General features: G+C 41.5%; 1 protein-coding gene and 1 long non-coding RNA gene across 3 annotated transcripts; both read right to left on the bottom strand.

The window, feature by feature from the left end:
* Nucleotides 1-1,229: 1,229 nt before the first annotated feature.
* Nucleotides 1,230-18,210, bottom strand: wrap53 (WD repeat containing, antisense to TP53). Of its 2 annotated transcripts, none has more exons than XM_083992892.1 (11): nt 18,008-18,210; nt 17,121-17,587; nt 16,849-17,014; nt 15,131-15,226; nt 14,015-14,123; nt 12,177-12,265; nt 9,787-10,010; nt 7,419-7,630; nt 4,938-5,041; nt 4,697-4,840; nt 1,230-2,969 (listed from the first exon to the last, which is right to left on the bottom strand). In XM_083992892.1, exons 2-11 carry the CDS (start codon nt 17,401-17,403, stop codon nt 2,741-2,743), a joined length of 1,656 nt encoding a protein of 551 aa, XP_083849018.1. In that variant the 5' UTR covers nt 17,404-17,587; nt 18,008-18,210; the 3' UTR covers nt 1,230-2,740. The 2 variants fall into 2 exon arrangements, with proteins under 2 accessions (XP_083849018.1, XP_083849019.1); XM_083992893.1 differs by having other exon boundaries at nt 16,849-17,008.
* A 205-nt stretch (nt 18,211-18,415) lies between these two features.
* LOC311002083 lies at nt 18,416-21,090 on the bottom strand. Its single transcript, XR_014596218.1, has 2 exons — nt 21,033-21,090; nt 18,416-20,914 (listed from the first exon to the last, which is right to left on the bottom strand). It is a non-coding gene; the product is annotated as an uncharacterized lncRNA (long non-coding RNA).
* Nucleotides 21,091-23,690: the final 2,600 nt, after the last annotated feature.

Here is a 23,690-nt window from a genome sequence, read left to right as displayed (position 1 = left end):
AGAGGTTCATTAGTAGGCTCCACTGTCATGGGGCAGACTGCTGACCTCCATATTCTCATTTATTGAGATGTTCCTGTAGTTGCAGTAAGACACATAACAGATAGGCTGTCTGGAGCTGTGAAATACACAAACTCAAACTGCCTCTCTAACATCTCTGGTCTGTCTCCAGTCATCGCCTCTTCTTGATGAAGAAACATTGTCTGGCTCTTCAGCTGCTAAATGTTCCACCGTGTTTGACACTAACACAAATTGATGAGATCTGTAACAGGAATCCAAAACAGAGACACTCTGGGGCTGTGAGTTCAAACCCATAAGATGCAGAAAGGAACTGCAGAGTTAGGCTAGGTGATAATTGTAAGTCTGTCACACCCAGTGATTCCCTCTCTGCATGTAGTTAATTTGATCCTATAGAATAGAACAGCTTTACTGTACAAATTGTTCTTTAAATTGGTTTTTGGTGCATCTAATTTCTGTTGATCACTTCAGAACAAAGTGACTGGGCAAGTTTCTTCCAGGCAAACTGAACTGAACTGACTAGATATGATGAAGAAAGTGTCACATCTGTCTGCAAAAGGTCTCACACTTCATATCACATGACAGAACATAAACATCCAGCACAAGAAACGGCCCATATCTCAACTCTTGGCATTACCACTTTCTGTCCCTAATGGCCGACAGCAGACACATAGCGATGATAACAACCTACATATCCTTCATCAGCACACAGACACTTCAGCGTGTGGCAGGCCTGATATTAAGTCCAGACCATCAGACAAACAAGTAGCAATCACTACACCACTGGATTATTTATTACACTTGTTCGCCGTTTCTTTTTTCCTTTCTCTGCCCCCAATTTTCCTTCTTGTCGTCTCTCTACCTACTTTCCTCTCCCAAGGCGGAGGCGGTCGCTAGGCAACCGGCACAACACAACAGCGCAGCTCTCCAACTTGGCTCTCTGCTCGGCGTACCCCTGTGGTTTCAGACAATCAAATACACCGAGTGTGTGTGCATTCATACAGAATGTGTGTGTGTGTGGGAAAGGTGAAAGCTATGAATAGTTTCCATCTCATGAGTGAAAGCCAACGGTCCCTTCAGCTTCTGAGAGTCGCCTCTTGACACGAGTGCAACATCATCTCGCATTCATCTGGGATTTATTACAGGGCATCAAACTCTGAACCGTCTTTAACAGAAAAGGACAAGAACGAATAAGAGTGTAAATCTGTGCAGAGATATGCTTTTAATTCACTCCCACTTGAAAGAAACCAGCAGAAAACCACCTGTTGCAGACACATCTACCCATCTAGAGACTTGTGTGACATCATCAAGGCCTACATGGTTCCTATTAATGCTTTCTGGTAGAGCATTTTGTATAATACGGTGCAATAATAGCTACTTGCTCGTAGATATTATTACTTGGCAATACATTTGAGTTCCAATAAGTGAAACCTGAGTCAGCAGAGGCCATTTAATAGTTTTATCATCAGTGTCTAAAGGTACAAGGCTTTGGCTGGAGAGTGCTGAGCCTTTGACCAACCTGAAAAGAAACCCTACAGCATAGCACACCCCACTGATGACAACATAAGCACTGAGCAAACCACTGCAGTACATTACCGATGCGATTATTCCATTACAATGTGTTTTGGTGCTGCCACGTGAACCACTCACACAGGTACAAATGTAATCTGAGCACACCCAGTAGAAAAAAAATAAGACATTTCTCCTTTCCCCAGGCGCACCCACCCGATTGAATACTTTCACAGATTGTTATGAGGTTACAGTAATTAAGCTAGCTGCTTACAGTGTACATTCAAAAAATTAGAATGAACATGATGGCTTTACAAAAATATACATTTTGTGGGCATGCACAGAGCAACATGACGACCTGGTGCGTCCGATAGTTTAAAAAAGAAGGTAAAAACAGGAGATTCCATCGGTTTACAAAAGCAAAGCTCGAGAACAAATGGCACTTACTGTAACAATAGCAGTTAAGAATCTCCAGGGCAGCATTACAGCCACACACACACACGCACGCACACGCACACACACATAAACTAACACTCCCACAAATACAACTCAGATTGGAGGTGCGATCAGTAGATAGACATTGGGCCGCTTCGCACGAGTCAAGACTCTCAATTCAACCAAAACCATCCAATTTAGAGAGGATCCCAAATTTAAAAGAAGAAAATAGGTAAACAGGAGATTCATAAAAGATTCATTACATTTCATCTTTCAAAAAAGGTTCTCCTACAAATCTAATAAGAAAACTTGAAAGGAAATATCGCCCACTCCTTGTCTCAGCCTGAATAAGCTTTTAATGAAAACGCTGCTTTTAGCATCCACTAGTCTCTTAACCTTTAGGTCCAATTTGTACTTAACGAACTGGCATTGAATTACTTAAAGTCTTCAAACAAAAAAAAAGCCTGAACATCTGTTCTGAATTGACCCGATGTGCCATGTTTCTTTTCATGTTAACTCTGCTGACTGCTGTGCTACTTGTAAACTCGCAGCTGATATGTCAAGATTCAATTTAAGAAATTTATTTAGACCGTGTTTGTGAGAATGTCTAATTAAAAATGATCCGGTTATTCTTTTTTTCAACTCGGGACTTCATGTTACTGATGAAAAATAGAATCCAAATGACCCATAATTTGTTTTACCAACGTCAAACATTCCCTAAAATAAACATCACATGGCAGGTGTAACTCAATTTGTGTCTTCTGGTTGAATTAGCAGAGCTTCAGGCCTCCACCGCCAACGTGTTTGGCTCCTGCTCCCCCTCTGGTGCGGCGGGGCTGAGTGGTCCGGCCCACCACAGGCTCAGGGTGTTGTCTTGTTTGACCTCCTGTGATGACATCACAGCTTCGCCTCCCTCGCCGTCGGAGGCCGAGTCGCCCTCGCTGTCGCCGGGCCACGGGAACTGGCGCTGGCCGCTGGAGGTCGCTACCAACGGCATGAAGGGGTGAATACTGTAGAAGGGTGGAGCAATAGAGAGGAGAAGGAGAAAATAAAAAAATAAAAAACTCAGTGACAAGAGTGTAATTAATAAATAAATGAGGATTATAATAAGTTAAGATAAATGAGGTTTCTGATGTTTTGCTCCGCTGCATTACATTCGGAAATGCATTTGAAATACGAACTGAGGAATTAAGAGATTCCTCTCAGTACTTAAACATCTGAATTAACTCGCTGAAATGTTACACCCACATGCTGTAAAGAACTGTGGCTCATTCACAGCCACAGTATCAACATTCATCTCAATAACGGCTCAATTTTCACTCCATCAGCTACCTTCATCTCCTCAATACAGAATCCACTGACATTACATTATGTGAATTGCTACTTAGCGACAGAGCCATTTAATGGATTTTTCATAAATGCATACAGAAGCTGCAGTTATCTGTTGTCACAAAGCTTTATTAGTCTATGCTGTGCGACATTACGGCTCTGAAATTGGAAGCAGCCTTTCCTGCTATCTAAAATATTCTGGATGATTTGTTTGCTTGTGTGCAGTGACTGGAGGAGACAGACAACACAGCACCACAGGAGAGCAGCAGCACAGTGACTGAACATGACTCAAGTTCAGTATGATCTTTATCCATTAGGATGCTTCATGTTTGTCACTCTACTGTTTAAAATAGCAGTGAGTTGAGAACTAGAGGACTTTCTGTGCTGCTGTATTTGACTTCTGACAACAAGTGAGCTGTATAATAATAATAACTGAGACTTTAGTTTCTTTATTTGATCAAATTTGACACTAACACAGTGGTTCCCAACCTTTTTTGGCTCGTGATCCCATTTTGACATCACAAATTTCTGGCGCCCCGCGTCAATCAAGATGCACCAGCTCAGATTTTATGTTGCATTTTATTTGAACTCGATTTATATTCGAGAAAGTGAAAGTATAGAATACAGTTGTTTAGGATTGCCTGTGCTGTTTTTAATCATAATTTTAAAAAGAATAGTAATTCGTTTTTTTTATTAGTCTTTTTTTTTTTTTTTATCAATTGCTTAGACATTTCTGACGACCCCATTTGAATTCCAGGCGACCCCACGTGGGGTCCTGACCCCAAGGTTGAAAAACACTGGGCTAACAGCTGTGGACACATATTTTTTAGTATGTTACTGTCATGATGTAGTGTCATGCACTTGGTTTTATCTCATACTGTTGATAATATGTTCTGTATTTTTAGATTAGCCGCCTATGGACTGGTGTTGAAAATTAGCACTTGTGCTATACACACTCAAGCAAAGCATCTGGTCTGTCCACTGGAACAGTCTTAATGTATTTGTGATGTCCATATCAAATAAATAAACATAACATAACATAACACACTGTAAACCTTGGACTGGTTCAATTATAAACCCATATTTATGTCCAGGTACAATGCTTAAAATGGAATAAATGTGTGTGTGTGTGTTTTTTTTAATCAATTTTTTTATTTTTTATTTATTGATCTATTTTGTTTGTCTCTAATTTGTACTACTTTGTCTGTTTAGTCACTGTTGTTATTCTTTTACCTCAGTGCTTTGTTAACTGTGTAATTAAGTGGGAATGAGTTGTACTGTTGCATAATTGAAAACTTCAAAAAAAATAAAGTATTAAAAAAAAGAAAAAAAGAAAAGGATAGCGCTACATTGCTCACTGATGTTTTGTCACCAATGGAATGGGGTTTAATGTTTTTGGCAATTATACCTGATGCCATTGGTGCAGTCCCAGTGGGCCTGGAACCTCAGCTGAGGCTGCAGATGCTCCTCCTCGCCGTCGGGAGGCGCCGTGTGGGTGTCCCACACCGACACCACCCCCTCTGTGTCGCCGCTCAGCAGGTACCTGCCTGATCTGTGACACACACACACACACACACACAAATTAATCCAACAGATATGATGAATGACAGTATGCTCACACGGTGGAGAGTTTAGTGAAGTCTACTCACGCATCCAGGTCGAAGTAGATGCGCTGGTTAGTGGCAACGTTTCTCTTGAGTGAGAACACAACCTTCCCTGGATCTCTTAGATCCCAGCACAGGATTTCTGGATCCTGAACACAGACACATGATTCAGCAGAGCTACAGAGGCCAGCGGTTATCAAGAGATTCCTATTGATCATTTCCGCAAGAAATTGTTAAATTAATAGGAATTCCTGCACATTAATAATTGATTTGCCCGGAAAAAAAAACCTTGAAAAAATAAAAATGAAGCATTCAAAAAGCCAACAGAGAAAATATAGGTATATACATGCTGGATAAAAGATTGAATCTGAAATTCAGGGTTCCTACACATTTGAAATTTCAAAATTCCACACTTTTTCCAGATCCTAATTTCCAGACTTCTCGGTAAAAAAAAAATCAAATAATTTGTGACATTTGAGTAATTAGATGTGTTTTATGTCAATAAATTATGCAATTAATCGTTTGTTTTCATTATTCTGAATTGAATTGTATGCCATTATGTCACCAAATAATTTCCAGGAGCTTGTAGCCAGGTACAATAGTGCATACAAAATAATTAACCCAAATAACTTCAGATCAGACCAAACCCAGATAAGAATTAAGATACATATATTTCCATAATAGTTTCCATTTTCTATCCTTTCCAGACCTGGAAATGTATGAAATCAAATTCCATACTTTCCATACTTGTGTAGGAACCCTCTTCTATTACTGCACCAACTGTAACTGTATAACCAAACTGAACACTGGTGAAAAAAAGGTCTACATTTTTTTCTTTTTAATCCTACGTTGTCTTGATACTGTTTCTACAGGGACCTGCTGTGCAGCTGTGTACATTCAACACTGTTGCCAAACTGGAGATACGATAAGTCACAGTGTGACCTTCATGCTCCAGTGTAAGACTAACTTCACAGATGCTGGAATGCCAGGGTGTATCTAATCTGAGCAGGGTGATGTAAGATAACAGGAATGAATGAAGAGCACTGACTCCTGGAGGTTGATGTTAGAGAGTCTCTTCATTTCCAGGGAATGATAAGAACACTAACGACTAACTGATTAGTCTTATTTACAAAAAGGCGATCTCTCTGACTCTTATGAAATCTTGTAACATTTTCGGGGTGGATGCAGTTTAAATCCATGAGAACAAAAGGAAAAAACGACGAAAGGAAATTATTTAGTTATAATCAGCGTATGAATTCTTAAGGCCAAAACATATGTTTTGTGAAGTCACAGTGATCTCCACCTTTGACAACAAAATTTGAATCGGTCCTCGAGTCCAATTGAACATTTGTGCCAAATTTGAAGAAAAATCCCCTCAAGGCGATTCTGTCTTATCGTAGTCACGAGAACAGGAGGCTGGGTGGACAAACAGCCCTGAAATCTGATGCCTCAGGCTACGGCTGTCAGCAACATGGAGGCATGAAAACCTCAACATCACACAGGTGCAGGTTCAAGCTTCGGTGACAGCAAACCACCGCAGAACCTGGAGAAATACACTGGAAGACTTCAGGTGCTGGCTTCCAAGGAAACGCCTTATAGTCTACCCAGATTTGTTCCATGCTGACTCATGCCATCAAGACAGGCGCTTTGCATATAAAGCCCTTAATAAAGATTATTTTATTTGTTTTTAAAGCACCAGGTTACATTTCAGAACTGCTCACTCCCTACTCCACCTCTCGCCCCCTCACATCCACAAAAATCACTGCTTTCCATTCCACTCACAGAATTAAAGACCAGAGGTGACAGAGCATTTTCAGTTGCTGGTCAGACACTATGGAATACTTTTCCACAAACGGTTAGATCATCACCTTCCATTGATATTCAAAAACCAGGCATCTCTTCCCTATAGCACATGATTCAGCTTCATTATTACTTGATTACTGTTTATAATGCTCTCTCTCTCTCTGTTCTCCTGTATTGATATAAAATCTAACCATATTTAATGTAAAGAAAGTTTGGATTGAACAGAAGAACACAGCACAGAACTCCAGTCTCCTCCCACTTTTGACACTGGTACAACCAAGTGTTTCAGTTGGTTACACAAGCATACTTCTGTAAAACAATTTAAATGATCTTAAAGTTATTGAATTATGTCACATAAACCAAAATGAGCAAGTGACAGAGAGACATTTGCGTAAAAAAAAAAAAAAAGATGTCCCTGTAGCTGTGGTCTTGACTGGTGTTGAGAAAAAAAATCCAGCAAGTAAAATGTATCGATTCCAAGACAAGACCAAGACCTTGAAAACGTGGTCTCAAGAGCACCACGGCTCTAATCTCCTGTAAAGCACTTTAGTCAGTTATTGTTGTTTTCAAATGAGCTCTATTAATAAAACTGACTTGACTTACACAAAAGCTTTGATAATAATGCCTGTGTAAACCAGTTCTTAACTGCAACAAAATCATCTGAAGTGAAGTGGATGCAGTGTGTGTGTATGTTACAGCCTCTCTGTGTGCTCATGTGTTCACCTTGCGCCCCCCAGTGTACAGGTAGTTGCCGTCGGGGGAGAAGAGCAGATGGGTGAGGCCTCCGTGGTGGCGGGTGGGCAGCAGAGCCAGCAGGGAGCCGTCTTGGCAGGAGTAGAGGCCAGCGCAGCGGGAGTAGGAGCCACAGGCGTAAACAGACTGGCACGGGCTGAAGCCAAAGCAGGAGATGATGCCGCTCTGGCCCTGCTTCTTCACTGCAGTCGAGACAGGAGTGACATTTGGCAGAGCTTTCAGAGCCTTAAAGACGTTCGCAAGACACAAATCCCAATCACTTCTACTCAAACTTGACTTATTTTGGCAGCTCCTACATCCCTGATTACATCTCAAAGAGGGAAATATTTCCCAACAGCGCATATAATAGAGTCACATTTGGATCATCTGGTTCTTTTTACGGTTCACTCCTTTTCCAAATCATCCTCTTTCTCACTTCTTTTTTTTTTAGGAAAGACCTTTAGCACGTTTTTGGCAAATAAAAGCAGAAATGAGGGTTTGGCACCGTCCTCGCGTGGATCATATAACCTGGTTTTGAGACTGACCATACATTTCTGTATAATTTGCTGTTATTAGTTATCAAGCAGAGCTGATGGAGCCAAATACACAAGAAACCATACACAGCAGAGACGATGAGAAGGATGTTGTGTTGCCAGCAGAGCAGAGCTGAAGGTTACCCATGACCAAAAAAATAAAGCCATGCATTTCCATGTGGGCCGTGACTGTTTGAAAACAAAACAGTGAATACCTGGCTACTTAATACAGTAAATATTTTTGAAAAAATCATGAAGGATATGAAAACTTCTCTGGCTTGAAAAAGAAAAACGATTTGTTGATATATGCAAAGATTATTTTACTGCTACAGCCCATTAACTCAGAACAAAGTTGAGTTCATTTCAGTGCATTACAAAACCCTTCCATCACATTGAAACTTGTTTGAGGTGTGTGATCGAGATAAGGAATTCATCGCAGTAAACTTTTATTTGCCTTTATTTTTTTGTCTGAAGCACATAATAAAAACCTCTCCTTGGTTGGTTCAAGGAGACTTCGGTCTGTGGATGTGACAGCCAGTTGTCAAACGGCAGCTTACTGAACACAAGCAACAACAGACTTCACATTATCCTTTTCACAATGTCCCTGTTTACTTACTGTTTCTCTTGTGGGCTGGATTATCCAAGAACGTAGCTTGTGAATGCAATTCTTTCTGTAAATGATTTTTGACTCCAAGAGTTTGGAGGATCCTTGAACAACAAGAGGAGCTTACAAAACACTCCCTGCCCTTGAATACTAATGCACATTTTACATAATTCCTAATTAATTTTTGTTATAATTGACTAAATACACTGGTCTACAAGGCGAAAACCTCGGAAACAAAAGTAGCTGAATTTTACCTGAATTGGGTCACTAATCAAGGAAAATGAAGTCTTGAGTGGTAATTGGCTCCAGTTTCCAAGATAGAGCAGTTAGGTAATAATTATATAAATATATAATAATAATAATTAGTCTCAAAGTGAAGATAAATTCACAAACTTCCATGCGGTACCATTTCCATTGCTCTACTGTACTTTCAAAGTTATGAGGCATCATGATCAGACACCTGCCTCCCTTAGGCAAATATACTCCCCTGTGTATAATTATAAATATTTATCACAAAATATCTTTTACAACCAGCACCTTTATCACCCGTTTTTTGTTTACGGTATGTAATCAAAATATGTAAGAATTAGCACATTTCATCTCAGAGGTCGATAACTTCCCAAAATCTGTAGACCAGCAGTGTTGGGCACGTTACTTTAAAAAAGTAATTAGTTATCGTTACTCATTACTTTCCCAAAAAAGTAATTGAGTCATAAAAGTAACTAATTACCAGGAAAAGTAACTATTGTGTTACTTTTTTATAAAATGCTCAAACATTTAAAATTACTTCGACTCGCCCCCCTAAGCCCCTAACCACCTGCTTATCTGGAACTAACCAACTCACTCAGCGACAGGTGTCACGGAGCCTGCATGTGTGGAGGAATACTGAGTGAGTTGGCTAGTTCCAGACAAACGTCTTTTTTCCAAACAGTAACTTTTTTGATTACTCGTTACTGGAAAAAGTAGCGCCGTTAGTAAGGTTGTTTATCTAAAATGCTGTTATTCCCATCACTGTAGACCAGTGATATTTATAGCAAATTATGATAATAAAGACAAACTAATGTGAAAGATAATTCAAGACACATTTAACATTAACTCATAATAATGTAAGAGCAAGGAGTAGATCAAATGTAAGAAACCACAATTACCACGTCTTTAAGTCTACATCCTTGTACCTAACATATAAACCACCTTTCTGAAGCTTTAGGCTGGAGCCACTGACCTACTGTGGGCCGCTCCTCGCAGTCTCTGCCGGGCCGATCGGTGTAGAAGACTCTGACAGTTTTGTCGAAGCCGCAGTAGAGCTGCGTGCCGTCAGGGGAGAAGCAGAGGGAGTGAGCGGCCGTCAGCTCGTCCAGGTGGTTGTAGGGTCGGAAGCTGGCTCGCACCTCGCCGTAAAACGCGTCCCACACGTGGACCGGGTTGTCACGGCTGCTGCTGGCGAGACTGCAGAGGGCGAACAAAGAGAATGACAAAAAGAGTGAGCTCTGGGAACTGAGAGACAACAGGGAATAGAGAATGAACGACACAAATGATAAAACAAGGGTGGAAAATGCTGAGGAGACTTAATTGAGTCAATCTTTATTATCCCTCAGGACATTTATTCTTTACAGCTACGACTGACAGATGACTCAGTTTAGAGGTTGAAAGGATGAGAATACATTCAGTGTGAAGTGAATGAACATAACGTCACAATCAGTATTTGTAGGCAAAGTAACTTGTGGAGTAAAACAGATTTTTTACCTTCATCCTGGAGGATACAAGAGGTTCAAAGTATTTGATATGTGAATTATGTATGAAAAACTTCTCATCTGATTCACTCCCCTTTTTCTCTAACCTCCTGCTCCACATCCACTTGGATGTATCAATACATCAAAACAAATACACAGCTTTGTGCTATGCCTCATTATGGAGACAAGACCACAGCACATTCTTATTGATTCAAATCAGGGCCAAAGACTGAGCCATGCCTTTTTAACTCTAATTATTGGACACTGAACAAATGCCGAAACATCACTGCGGCTCAATTAGACAAAGGAAATTAGCCCCTACCGCTGCTGCCGTGTTCTCTTATGGCCCCTTTGCGCCGCAGCTTTATTCCAGAGCAGGGAAATGCCCAATTATAATGCTAGACTGCTGCTAGCTTGGAGCAATGCCTAGAACTCAGCGCAACTTAACCGAGCCATAACAGGGGCCCTTATTCCCTCTCTACAGGAGGGGCATCAACAACAAATGGCTTTTGGCAGACGCAGAGTTCAAGGAGTGCTGGGGGAGAAATGAGAAACAAGATGGGGGAAGTGAAAAGAGGGAGACGGAGAAAAGGTACCGGTAAAAAGAGGCTTTCTGGTACTAGATGTGTTTAATAACCACCACCATAACCTTTTATCTGGCTGCCAGTGCCTCGGCCTCTAACGATCGACTCGGAGCTTGTCCGACCACCTGGCTGCGCTCGGTGGGAGCTCCTCTCTGACACGTGGCAGCGATCTAAAAAAGATGAAGAGCATCCGCTGTCAGCTCCCGCCGACGTCCTCATCCTTGTGACGGACAGGTCTCCGCACGGGCGCCGGATCCCCGCAGGCCTCTGAAGTGCTTCATTGTCCTTCGAGGGCCCGATTGTTGATCATTCTGCTGTTTACAAAACCCTCATCTCTGGACGTCCACTTCCTGACCCCTACCCCCCCCCTCGCGCGCTCTTGCTCGGTGAAGGCTGGCTGGCGTGGGAGCGGATCGGCGCCAGCGTTGGGCCTTGATCAGAGGGAGCTGTCGGAGGGGCGGGGGCTACGACTGGAGGTTGATGGGAGCTGGGGGAGGAGCGGTGGACGCAGTGAAAACTGTTGGCAGCTTGACCTCGGCTCGTTAGCGCGGCGGCCTACCTCTCTCGCCACAGACGATCTGCGTTCTCCACGGTCGACGGACTGCACGTTACTGATGTTGGCTCGGCTGCGCGGCGTGTTCATAAGCGAGCGGTGATGTCATGAGTGCACGCCTGCGATCGCACACGGTAAAAAAAAAAAAAAAAAAGGGGGGAGAACAAGATGAAAAGAGAAGCTCGAAGTCGGGGAATTATAAAGCCCTTTAGGTGTTGTCTGGGCTCCGGAGTGCTGTTAGTGGGCTGAATCATGCTGAAAAGCACCGTGGGTCTCAAACAGCCGAGCGGATTGCGACAGCGGCAGAGGCAGACGAGACGAAGGCCAACTCTTCACTCATAATGAGAGACATCAGAAAGCTTTTACAGCTTCTCTCCGCGCTGGCAGCCGGCTCCCACAACGAGCGAAAATACCACGGGGATCAAAGAATGACTCACAAGCATACAACAATATCTTCTATATTCAGATAGTCTATTAGACGGGCTCCGGCATACAGAAATTCTTAGTCGCACACACACACACCCCCACCCACAGTGTCCCAGTCTAACCATCCAGAATCTAGATTAAAAAACATCAATCGCTGAGTGACATTAACCGACTATAGACGACATGGTATCTTTCCTGTGTATACATTCTTCACCATCTGGCAAGTTGACCTTCAGATTGAACTTTAAATGTCTCATCTATCTACTTGTTAAGAGCAGAGGCTTAGGGAATAGTCTGGCAGAGATCAAGTTCAACTCACAAGCACGTGTCGGGATCCAGAGAGTTCATCTTGGGGTACCAGCAGTAGTCGTAGATGGTATCTCCCTCTGCCATCCTCAGCACTGGACTCTGCCACACAGGGAGAGGCAGGACAGACAGTAGGACAACTGACCAATGGGATCTATTAGCTTTGATGCTGTTACTGCTGCCTGGATGATGCTATCACACCTTTGCTTCTGATACAACTTGAAATCAAAAACATAATTGTGTAATGTGAGAGATAGAACAATGAAAGCTCAATTTTCTACTCTTTTTATAATGACTGAGATGTCTGTAATGGAAGAAAATATATTCAATTTCATTTTTTTATTCAGCGATCCCAATTTACCTGTCACACACTCACTTGCCTTGTGATGTTTCCCCAAGGCAAAATGACAGAATAATTATTTTATTCTAATTCTAACATTTCTCCTCAAGAAGTTGCCTTAAATTGACTAAAATATTTGGTTCCTTTTTGTTGTTTTCTTAGTTGATGTTGGAAAGCAGCAGAGATGTTAAACTCTGTCTTTGTATGAAAGGTCAGACAAGACACAACTGCTTAATCCCTCTAAGCCCTCACATACACAAGACAGTGTTTGAATGAAACATCAAGCATCTTAAACGTGATGAAGGAATTAAAAACATCTACCGCTGTGCACAACACAAACCAAAAACAAATCTGCCTAATTTTCAGTCAAATGCAGTCACATGACTTCTAACAGCACGACTCTACTCGTTAGCTCTAAATTCAGTCTCACACATCACACACATTTGAGATGTGAATTTAAAAATTTTGAAAGTTTATAACTGAGAAGAAGAAATGTATGTGGGGACTGAGATACGAGGCTGAACCCTCAAACCTATGGGCCAAAGTCTTACTGCTTCACTGTCACTGACTTAAAGGAACAGTTTTTGAGAAATTGGCCCATTGCCATAATCCCTATAGTTTTAGGAGTAGGTTTGTTACTGTGCAAGCTATTTTTAGAACGGCGGAGCAGAGCCGCAAGCTGCTCAGAGCTACGCTACGGAGGCTAATGGGATTTCTTGGTTTCCCTCATCAAAGTCATCAAATACACAATCCAACAACTCCAAAACGCTCTGGTGGACAAGTTGTGACCTGCACATTCACCACACTATAAGATAATAATGGAACGTTATGAGACAGAGTTGTTTTCGAGGCAACTGCAGAGACTGCTTGCTGAAAAACTGCCCCCGACGGGAACGTGCTTCAGCAGTTTTGCATGAATTTACCTCAAGCATAGCTCTGAGCAGCTCGCGGCTCTGCTCTGCCGTCCTAAAAATAGCTTGCACCGACATTAAAGGTAACAAACCTACTCCTAAAACTATAGGGATTATGGCAATGGGCCAATTTGCCAAAATGGTGAACTATCCCTTTAATCACTCTAACCTAGATTTGGAATATGAGACTCATCTTGCAAAGATACTAAAGACATTTCAAATATGTTGTCACTGTGAGAGGATTTTTACCTTCACCAAGGAGGACGTGTTTTCATCTGGCTCTGTTCATTTGTCAGTCTTTGAAATCAGAGCTGGAGTTTTGCGTTCTCTGAATTCCTGTCTAGTCTGATGGAGATTCATTTCCATTCACTGAAACTGAATACATTCGTTGCGCTCCTGTCCTACAGGACTTGGGCCTGATGGGGGCACTAGAAGAGCTGTTTGAGATCTACACAGAAGTGCAAATGAGGGCTTAAGCATCTACTGAGCAATTTGAGTCAAGACTGGTCCCTATAAATATTTAAGGTTTTTTCCTGAATTGTGCTACTGTCTGCTCAGTCATGAGGAGAAGAACTGACGGCAGCGTATCTGTGTGCTCACCATCTCTGGAAGCAAGTCCCAGTTGTAGCTGTAAATCTCTGGAGGGAGGTTGTACACACGCAGCACATTGTCTGCACTGTTGGTCAGGATACAGGAGCCATCAGGAGCCCTAGTTTACAGAGAGGGGGAGAGGTGGGGGGGGTATACAGATATCTCACAGTGAGTACATATTTTCATAAAGTTGCATTTATAGCATTTTAGGCACAAACACCACTGCATACATAATTTAGATACTGATTTATTCTGACCATCGAGTAGTGTTAGTGCTAGAGTTCCCACTTACTGTGCTGGGGGAAAAAGAATTCTCCCTTCCTGATTTCTTTCTTCATATTTGTCACATTTAAATGTTTAAGATCATCAAACTAATTTAATATTAGACAAAGATAACCCAAGTAAATATAAAATGCAGTTTTTAAATGATGATTTCATTTATTTAGGCAAAAAACCTATCCAAACCTACCTGGCCCTGTGTGAAAAAATAATTGCCCCCCTTGCTAAATCACAAACTAATTGTGATAAACCACATTTTGGAAAGCTGAGTTCAATTTCACTATCCACACCCAGGCCTGAATCAAGAAATCACTTCATTAGAACCTGTCTGACAAAGTTAAGTCGTCTAAAAGCAACATATCATGCTGCAATCTATAGAAGCTCAAGAGCAGATGAAAAAACTAAATCTTTGACATCTATCAGTCTGGAAAGCATTACAAAGCTATTTCTAAAGCTTTTGGGACTCCAGTAAACCGCAGTGAGAGAATTTTATTTGTTTGGCGAGCTTAAACATTGAAGTGTGACAAATATGCAAAAACAAAACAAAATCAGGAATAGGGTGAATAGTTTTTCGCATCACTGTACTTACTAGGAAAGACAAACAGAGGAAATGATCCTTTAACTTTTTCTGGAGAGGAAGTTAATTTCTCTCTGATCCATCAGATCAATAACTGTCCTTGGTAACAGCCACAGGGCACCAAAATGTAAAACACAGTGTAGGTGTCCTTGAAGCCGACTTATATGGTAATCAGAAAAGGCCTCACAATAAAGTTTTATATTTTACACATTCAAACCCTGATCCTTGATGTATTATGAGTTGTGTTGAGATTAGACATTAGACATTACCATTTACAGCCTTTGAGGTAATTCTCTGGGAGGCTGGAGAACTCAGTCTGGGAACCAGTCAGCATATGGGGGTTCTGGGTAAAGTCTAATCCAAGGCTGGAGGCGGGACAGAGAGAGGGACAGGGCCTTGGTCAAAGAATTGTAAACAGAGAGCAAATAAATCACAGAACAAGCATTCAACTGAAAATGATCTCACATCTTATTAGTCACGAGGATAAAAGCATCTGATAATGCTACAAAAACCTTGTCCTGGTTCAGTTAAGATGGATATCATCAGATTAATTTAACAAAGCTGTTCCTGCATATCAAACTATAGTATTATAACAGAACCTCAGAGATAAATATATAGTGTTCTTCTGACCATTTGATCTTTTCAGTGGCATACTGGGCTGCTCCGTTTAGACACGGTGAAGTGAATTGTTAATTTCATAGCTCAACAGGTTCATTCTATCTTTGATCCCCCATCGTTCCAATCTGCTCCAAATCCTGGCATTAAAATGATTAGTGTTCAATTTTTAATCAGTCAGCACACTTTGCTGGCCACCTTCAATACATGGGTTATTATTAAGTGTTTAGAGGGATCAGGACAACATCTCACACAACTACCTCTCACAGGGCAATCACACATGTTAAAACAGTGGAAATTTAGGTCACAACCAGATTCTCACACACAGACACAGAAGATACTGCTGAGGTTTGGTCTAAAAATAAATAGAAATATGACTGGTTGCTTTAGACTGAAAGTTTTCTTTGCTACAGGGCCTGAAACAGCATCGTTTGACTCATTTTTCTAGTATGGTTGTGGCTAAAATTGGTCATTTTGTGTTTTTAAAACCTTAACTTGTCATCGGTGGATAGCCTGCTTAACTGACACACACAGTAATGCCAGAGACTTTAAACACTGTCATGCACATACGTTTATGGTGCATAGATTCATAGCTAGTTAATATTAAAATAATATCTCTCATATTGGAATCATGAAATCTCATAGGTTTCCACCTTGAGCTGCAGCCTGACTGTGGTTTTAAATTAAACTGAGAAAATAGATGTTGAAACTAACAGGAATGATGTTTTAAGATGAGTCAGGGCTTCAGACTGCCCCTAAATGGGAGCATTTTGCCCCCCAAATTTTTCATCTACTTGCGCATGTGCAACCAGTTAATTTTTTTTATTATTATTACACTTGTGAAACCTAGAAACTGTCATTGCAGGTGGTAAGTCAATGTGTGTGAGAATCATGAATGAAAATGACGTGTCAATATTTGTTTTGCATGTCAATTAATAGTGTGTTTTAAGTTAGGGGCCACTGTGCTCCTATTGTAAAAGTTAGTCTGAAGCCCAGAAAGCACAGATTTAATTTAAAATCACAAACTGGGGGGGGGGGGGGGGGGCATGTGCTGTAGTAACTGAACACTCAGGCCCTCGAAGCGATTCCTTGATCATAGGAGCATAATTTGGTCAGAACTTTATAATCAGGCGTTACTATTTTTTCAGACTGTACCGACATTTTGCATTTACCAAAACCTCTAGTTGTGTGGAACATTTAAAAAGCCTTATTTCTCCATTTCATAAACCTTTGTGTTGAACTAATCTTCTTAGTACGGTCATTATATAACCATGCTGCAAATAGCTCACTTGATGGTCTGTCTGCTGTTGCTTTACTCGCAGTTATGTGGACCCTGGGGTTAAAAATAAACCTGACTCCTTCCTCCACTTACTGCTGTCCTTCACTGGGGCTGTCTGCAGATCCATTAGCGTTCAGCTCCTCCTCTGATTTTGTCTCTCCTTCCTCGAAGGGTGCATCATGCCCTCCATCTCCATTCTCATGGCATTCATCTTCTCCTCCTTGACCTTTCTCCTCACATTGTGGTGGCTCTCCTGTGCCTGAAACGAACGAGTGAATTCGTCAGATTAACTCTCTTCAAATTAATCCTGGCCTACAATCACTGAATAAATGAAATGAACAGATTCTTGTAAACTGGTGCTTTACGTTGTGCTGGTGGGGCTGGGTCTGTTGGCAGCAGGTCAGCCTGTGCTGGTGTTTCTCCTTGTATGGTGGCGGGCTCTTCAACCACTTCCTGCCGGTGTTCCTCACCCGTGATCCTGAGCCGCTTGGTCGGAGGAGCGGCCTCTTCCTCCGGGGTCTCCCCCACTTTTACGCGGCCACCATCACGTACAGGTGGGGCCTGATGAGGGGGCTCGCTGTCAGCTTCAGTGTCCTGCCCTGTCCCTACCACACCACCGCTTTCACCACCTCCAGCTGAGTCAGACATCTCTCTTTCTGTGTGTGTATCAGTCTCCTTTGTCAAATCTTCTACCTGGGGGTCTCGGTACCTTGTAGTCAGGCTGGTTGGCTGTCAGACGTGGGTGAGGTAAGTGCTACTAGGATAGTGCTTCTTCCTGCAGTGTGGGTGTTTGAGTCTGCTGGGAGTCGAGGACATCACAGCACCCACTAGCCTGGAGACACAGCGGGGCCGGGAGAGGTGCAAGGGAACAGGGCAGATGAGGAACACACGTTAAAACAACGTTCAAGTATAACAGCAATATTGCAAATACGCCATATAAACACACTGATAAACCAGACTAAACCTGACGTTCCCTGTTTAGAGGAAGAAGGAACTGTCGTCCAGATAGTAGACACCTGTAGCTAGTCGTAACGTGCCAACCACTCCAAACTAGCATTAATTCTGAATTTACCAAGTTACGACTACGAGTGCTTAATTATATCACCAAACCGCACACGCTTCAGTCCGTGCATGTTATATAATTTAAAAAACGACCGTGAAAACGACGGTAAAATGCTTCAATTTCCTTCACAACAGAGACCACCTCACGTTAGCATTAGCCTGAGCTAGCCGTCCGATGCTACATACATACCTGTGTTGCGGCTTGCCCGTCCTTTGGTTCTGTTCGCAGTTCGGCTGAAAACACGCTGCTCCTCGACGGTATCTAGGTTTCACCCGGAGCCGGAGAGGACAGAGTTACAGAGAAGACTCCACGGTCCTCTACTTCAGGACTTTGTTTCCATTCACCAGCTCATTACGAGTTGTAAACACTGAGGGCGGCCATGTGTCGAACTATCGCGAGAACGGCGGTAATACCGTTGACACATACACACACCCTCTCTCAGCCCAGTGGGCTTTACTCATGAATATTTAATGTAGCAAAGACAGTTTGTAGAGATATCTTTGAATGTAGGTAGGAAGCCCATTCTGTAAATAAAGTTTATTAAAAAGAAAAAGATGTAAGTAGGAAAAAGAAACTGAGTCCATCACTGCTAAATGCTATTTATTTAGTATTTATTTTGTTCTTCAAACAAACAAAAGCCAAACTATGTACACATCTTTCAGTTGATCTTTTCCAAAACAGTTTCATTACATATATGCTGTTATTTTAACAACATTCAAAGACTTTTTAAGCAAAGGGAGCTGAGCTGACTGGAGTGTAACTTCCAATAATATCTTTTTAGGCCATCACTGTTGGAACTACATTTACCAGAGCTACAATGAACCGGATGATCAACGCCATACTGCCAGAGGACAGGTCACGACAGGATCTTTTTCAAAGATAACGACCACACAAACACCCCCCATTACACTAATCATAAAAGCCTTTGCAGTTTAGTTATATAAACTGAAAACAACTACTGCTCATTCCTTTAAGACAGACCGACTAACAAGCAACTAATGCCACAAAGATCAGCTTTTTAAAATGTCAAACATTGGTATATTTAAAGTCATCCACAGAGACTTGACAGCATAGCTGTACGTTCAAAGTCAATTCCTCCGTCTTGGCAACTATTTTAATAGAAAAACCATTAAGTATTACATCAGTATCAATTCAACTGTTAGGACATACCAGAGCCTGTTGTGGATACCACAGTTTACACAGTGAATGTGACGGGTAACTGTCCACCAAAAACCTCAGCCAATCAGAATCTACACGTGTCTACAAGTCTGAGCTGAAGGCTTTCAATGAGTATCAGCCATTTCAATTAAAAACTCCATACTGTTTGGTTATCAAGGATACAAAAGAAAAAATACAAACTACTGGTCGACTAAAAGCATTAATCTCTCAAATCCAGTTAAGGTATACATACGCGCAACAAGACACTATCCAGATTTTTTGAGACATTTTGAGGAGTTTTTTCTTTCAGATAACACACAGCTGACTGGTCGAGTCATTTTCTATTCAGTGCCACCCGAGATGGTCAGCAGCACTAGCGGGTGCCACCCGGGCCGAAGTGTGATCCACCTCAAGGTTTAGTGTCAAAACTCACAACTATTACAAATCATGCAAGCTTGCTCTAACAGTCTCTTTTCCTACACAAGCCAGGGTCGTCATCTCAAAACTGTAAAAAAGTACCAAGTAGCTTCCCAAACGTTGAAGTCCCCAGAGTGTAAAAAAAAAAAAAAAAAAAAGGAGAGAAAAGAAGAAAAAAAGCCCCAATTTGTATCTCAATCTGTGGATGACCTGTCACTCTGGTTCAGTTTTGCCTAGAGCAAAGTGTATCCAACAACAGTCATCACATAGCAACAAGTCTGTTCCCCCGTCAGCTCAGCTCCACACAGCACAGACAGTCGGCCTGCACTTGTAGCAAATCTACAAAGAAAAAAACTAAACAAATCCACTCTTCATTTTAAGGAAACCAAAAGGGCAACATAAGCCAACCACCAGCAAAAATCTGATTAATCAAAGACCGCTTGGCTGCTCTATTCTGTAGCTATTTAGTAACTTTCACGGTGATCAGATGTACACGTATGAAGTTAATACAGAACAGACCAGTCCTGTTAGCCAACAGAAAACAGTCTTGTTGAAAGATCCTTCCTTTCTTTATCTTTAGAGGATAGGTAACGAGGTGGTTTCCAATGGAAATTCATTCGGAGAACATTTTCAGTTAGCTGTTCAGAACTGAACTATACAATTTAAGGCATGTTGAACAGAGAAATAAAGCAAAAAAAACCCACTATGAGAAAAAAAAAAAAAGTCAAAAAACACAAACTTTTACATTATTTACATAGCTCAGCATATATAGTGATGAGCGTTGATGCTTGTGTGTGTCTGTACATGTCCTGTGTGATTTGATATTGATGTAGCCCTGTGTTATGTGTGCAGACGCGGTTCCAGAGGAGAGCCAATGTAACTGAGGGTACGTTGCTTTTCGTGGTATGTGTGCATGTAGTGTCTGCCGCTCCTTTGGACTCTAGAATCTATGTGACATGTTGCTACGTGTTTGTGTTTTTGTCATGTTTCCAAGTCTATGTTTTTTTTTGTGTGTTTTTTTTTGTACAATTCTTTCAGTTCATCCAGTTCCACAGCGGCGGGGGATCTGCGGCGGCTTCGATGTAATCCGGCCGCTTTCCACCGAAAAACCCGATCCAGGTCTCTTGTCTCTGACGTCCGGACAGGAGGGCCGGTCTTCTGTCCCGCTTGGCCAGAAGACCTCCATGCACCGCCCCCAAGAGTTTCAGGCCGTAGTGGATGATGACATCTGGGCTGTTTTCGTGTCTCTTTTATCCTCTTCCTTTGCCGGAGAGTTGCCCGATCAATGCCCAGTTTTAACACGTCAAACGCAGGTGGGATCCATGGTCGAAGAACCTGTAACTTCATCTTGCAACTGTCCAACTGATAATGCCGACGGCCTGCCCAGTCTGAGGTCAAGACAGAAAAGTTTCTTTAGGGTTCAAGTTCAAAAGGACAGGTTTAGGGGTTAACTGGTTCATGGTGTTGGCTGTAGGTTAGATCCTCCTTGTAGAGGGCAGCAAATAAAGCACAGCCAGACACCTGAGAGAGACGACAGAAAAAGATGGGACATCGCAAAACGATCCTGTTAAAAACAAGTTACTGAGAGTAAATCAAAGCGATTCAGTCGGGAATATACAGCAAGCAAACATTCTCTTACCAAGTCCAAGGATTTCTCGTCCTGCAGTCACGCTACAGCTCGAGTCAGTCGCCAGGTCTGCCTGTTTACTGTGTATACATGTTGATCAAACACTCTTGGGCGGGGCTCTGTAGCGACTGCAACGTCCACTTCGATAATCAGTCAGTCTTGTAGACATCGTAGCATGTCCAGCACCTCAGTCCATGTTCGATGTGGTTGTCCCTTCCATCCCCAAATTATTTCAGGGCTACTGGCAAACTAGGGGGGGGAGGGGGGACTCACAGCAGTTCTGTCTCGAACTATTTTCAAAAAAGATTGGTTTTCTTGAAGAACATTCACTCCATATAATCAATGTCTCACGAATTTTTCCTTCATCCATTTGCAATTTTTTTTTTTTCTACTCTGAAAGGTAATACAAAAATATGGTTATATACAGGAGGTGGGAGAAGACGCCGCTTCTCGAAGTCTCTTATTTCAGTTTGGGAATATCTTTTCAATGACTTTGTCAAAGTCGTAGCAATCCTCCTGTTGTAATTGTGCTCCCATCCCCAAAATGGTACCTCACAGCTTGAATGAACAAAAGTGCATAGGTGAGTTGGTGAGGGCAGGGTGCGAGTGCTTGATGAGGGTTGAGGTGAAGACAAGTGCACGGACCAGGTGTACTCATATCGCCCCTCTCAGTTCCCTCCAGGGCTCTGCAGCCCCCTTGCACTCCGTTCTCCACAAAACAGAGCCGATCCTCAAGTTTTTCCCCGCCTCCGCTCCACGGTTGATCAAGTCTCAGCATCCACAACTGCACACAAAGGTCCAGTTAGAGGATCTCGTCCATGTTATTGTGATGCCTGCCACTCTTCCTCAAAAACAAAAAGGAACAAAAAAAAAAAAAAAAAAAAAAACCAACACCACTCAATGTCCATATGGCAGAAGCGCACTTGCAAACCCCACCCGTCTTATCTTAGAACAAAAAAAAAAAAAAAATTATTCAAACAAACAAAAAAAAAAGAAAAAGAAAAAAACAAAACTGCACCCACAGATATCCATGTGGTTTGTAAACAACCAAAGCTCCAGTATGGAATAGAAAGAGTCCTTTCTTTGAATTCTTAGTCACTATTTGTACGACCAGGATTGTAGAGGCAGTGTGTTCAACTGTATCCATCCCGAGTTTTTTTTTTTTTCTTGTCCACTGTGAAAATAAAAAAAATAAAAAGACCTCGCTAAACTCTGAAGCTTTTTTGTATTTTGTTTCCATTTTTGAAATCTTCTGAGGAAAAAAAATAATATCTGGTATCAGCACGGGTTTCTTGTCATTTTTTTGGAATACATTCAATATTTTCTTAAGAAATAATACACACACTTCACATGGCGATAATGAAACAAAAATGAAAAACAAATTAAGGAAAAAAAAAAAAATCAAAAACACAACAAAAATAGCAGCCCCAAGTGCTCATTATCTTAGTCCAAATACTTTTTAAACTTTGTATATAATGTATATATTCATATATATTTTTCATTAAAAAAAGAAAACTCGTCATTATCAAATTGCAACAACGAATAAGTAACACAATATGCTAACATTTCATGCACCGTTCTGTGCACTTGCACATTAAGATGCTGTATTTTTTTTTTTTTCAGAGTCAGAAACTCGACACCTTTCATTCACAAGTTCGAGAGCTGACAAAAGGCAACGTGATCACACCCCAGGAAAACAGACTGGACTAACCTTCTGATGGATCACCCCTAGACTCAACTAGAAATATTTACGGTACAAACTTACATACTTTACATACACTGTGCTGAGCACTGACACACGTCACACTTGCTCTCAAAAAAGAGTTAATGTCTCAATGGCCACGCACCCTATCCAAGTTCTTAGGCACAAATGTGCATTCATACACATACAAAAAAGCACATGTATTCAAAATGAGTACCTGTAGTCTTAACTCATTTCTATGAACAGTAAATGAACATGCACTCTGAAAACACACACTCGCACGCACGCACGCACGCACACACAAAGTCTCATTCAGATGCACACACTGTAATGTCCCTCATGATTTGCCCCGTCTACTAGTCCTCACTGGTCTAGAGACAGCTAAGGGAAATAAACTAGTGGTGGTCATCATGTGATGAGCGCAAAAAGCCGACATTTACAAATGTATGCATTTCTATTTCGTCTATCTGGGGATGAAGAGCTGGTGAGAGAAAGGATGTGTTGTGCAATTGCCCTCTCTCTCTCTCTTTCTCTCTCGCATTCGCTCACTCAGTCACTCTCAAAACATGGAGATCAAGTCCCTGTTTGAAGAAGGGACATACACGCTCATGCACGCACACATAAGCTCTCTAAACATGAGAATACAAAATTACCATTTGAACGAAAAAGACAAAAAATGGCCTCATATGTTTCATACATCTTGGTAAGCAACAAATGAAAAAAGAAAAAAAAAAAACATTGTGCAGACTGGTATATTACTGACACAAACCAACCATCACACAACAGTCACTCTCGCAGTCATTCGTACACATTCACAAAAAAATATTCACTTCTATAACTAACCCCATTTGTTTGATTTTTTTTGTTGTTTTTGTTATTTCTTTTTTAGGCAAGTGCAAATCTTCAAGTTTTTTTATAATCCATTTTTCAATAGCTTTACTTTTTATATAAAGGTAAAAAAATGCTAA

Source organism: Trachurus trachurus (assembly GCF_905171665.1).
Source record: "Trachurus trachurus genome assembly, chromosome: 18".
Lineage (NCBI taxonomy): Eukaryota > Metazoa > Chordata > Actinopteri > Carangiformes > Carangidae > Trachurus > Trachurus trachurus.
Note: the sequence above shows the minus strand (reverse complement) of the source record. Positions and strands in the feature narration are given on the sequence as shown.

Excerpts from the sequence above, each read along its gene's own strand:
- wrap53 (XM_083992892.1), bottom strand. The coding sequence starts at position 17,403 with ATGTCTGACTCAGCTGGAGGTGGTGAAAGCGGTGGTGTGGTAGGGACA. Across the intron at positions 17,015-17,120 it reads CCCAGCCCCACCAGCACAAC|GCACAGGAGAGCCACCACAA; the intron begins GTAAAGCACCAG and ends CGTTCGTTTCAG. Across the intron at positions 7,631-9,786 it reads CGAGGAGCGGCCCACAGTAG|TGAAGAAGCAGGGCCAGAGC; the intron begins GTCAGTGGCTCC and ends TCTCGACTGCAG.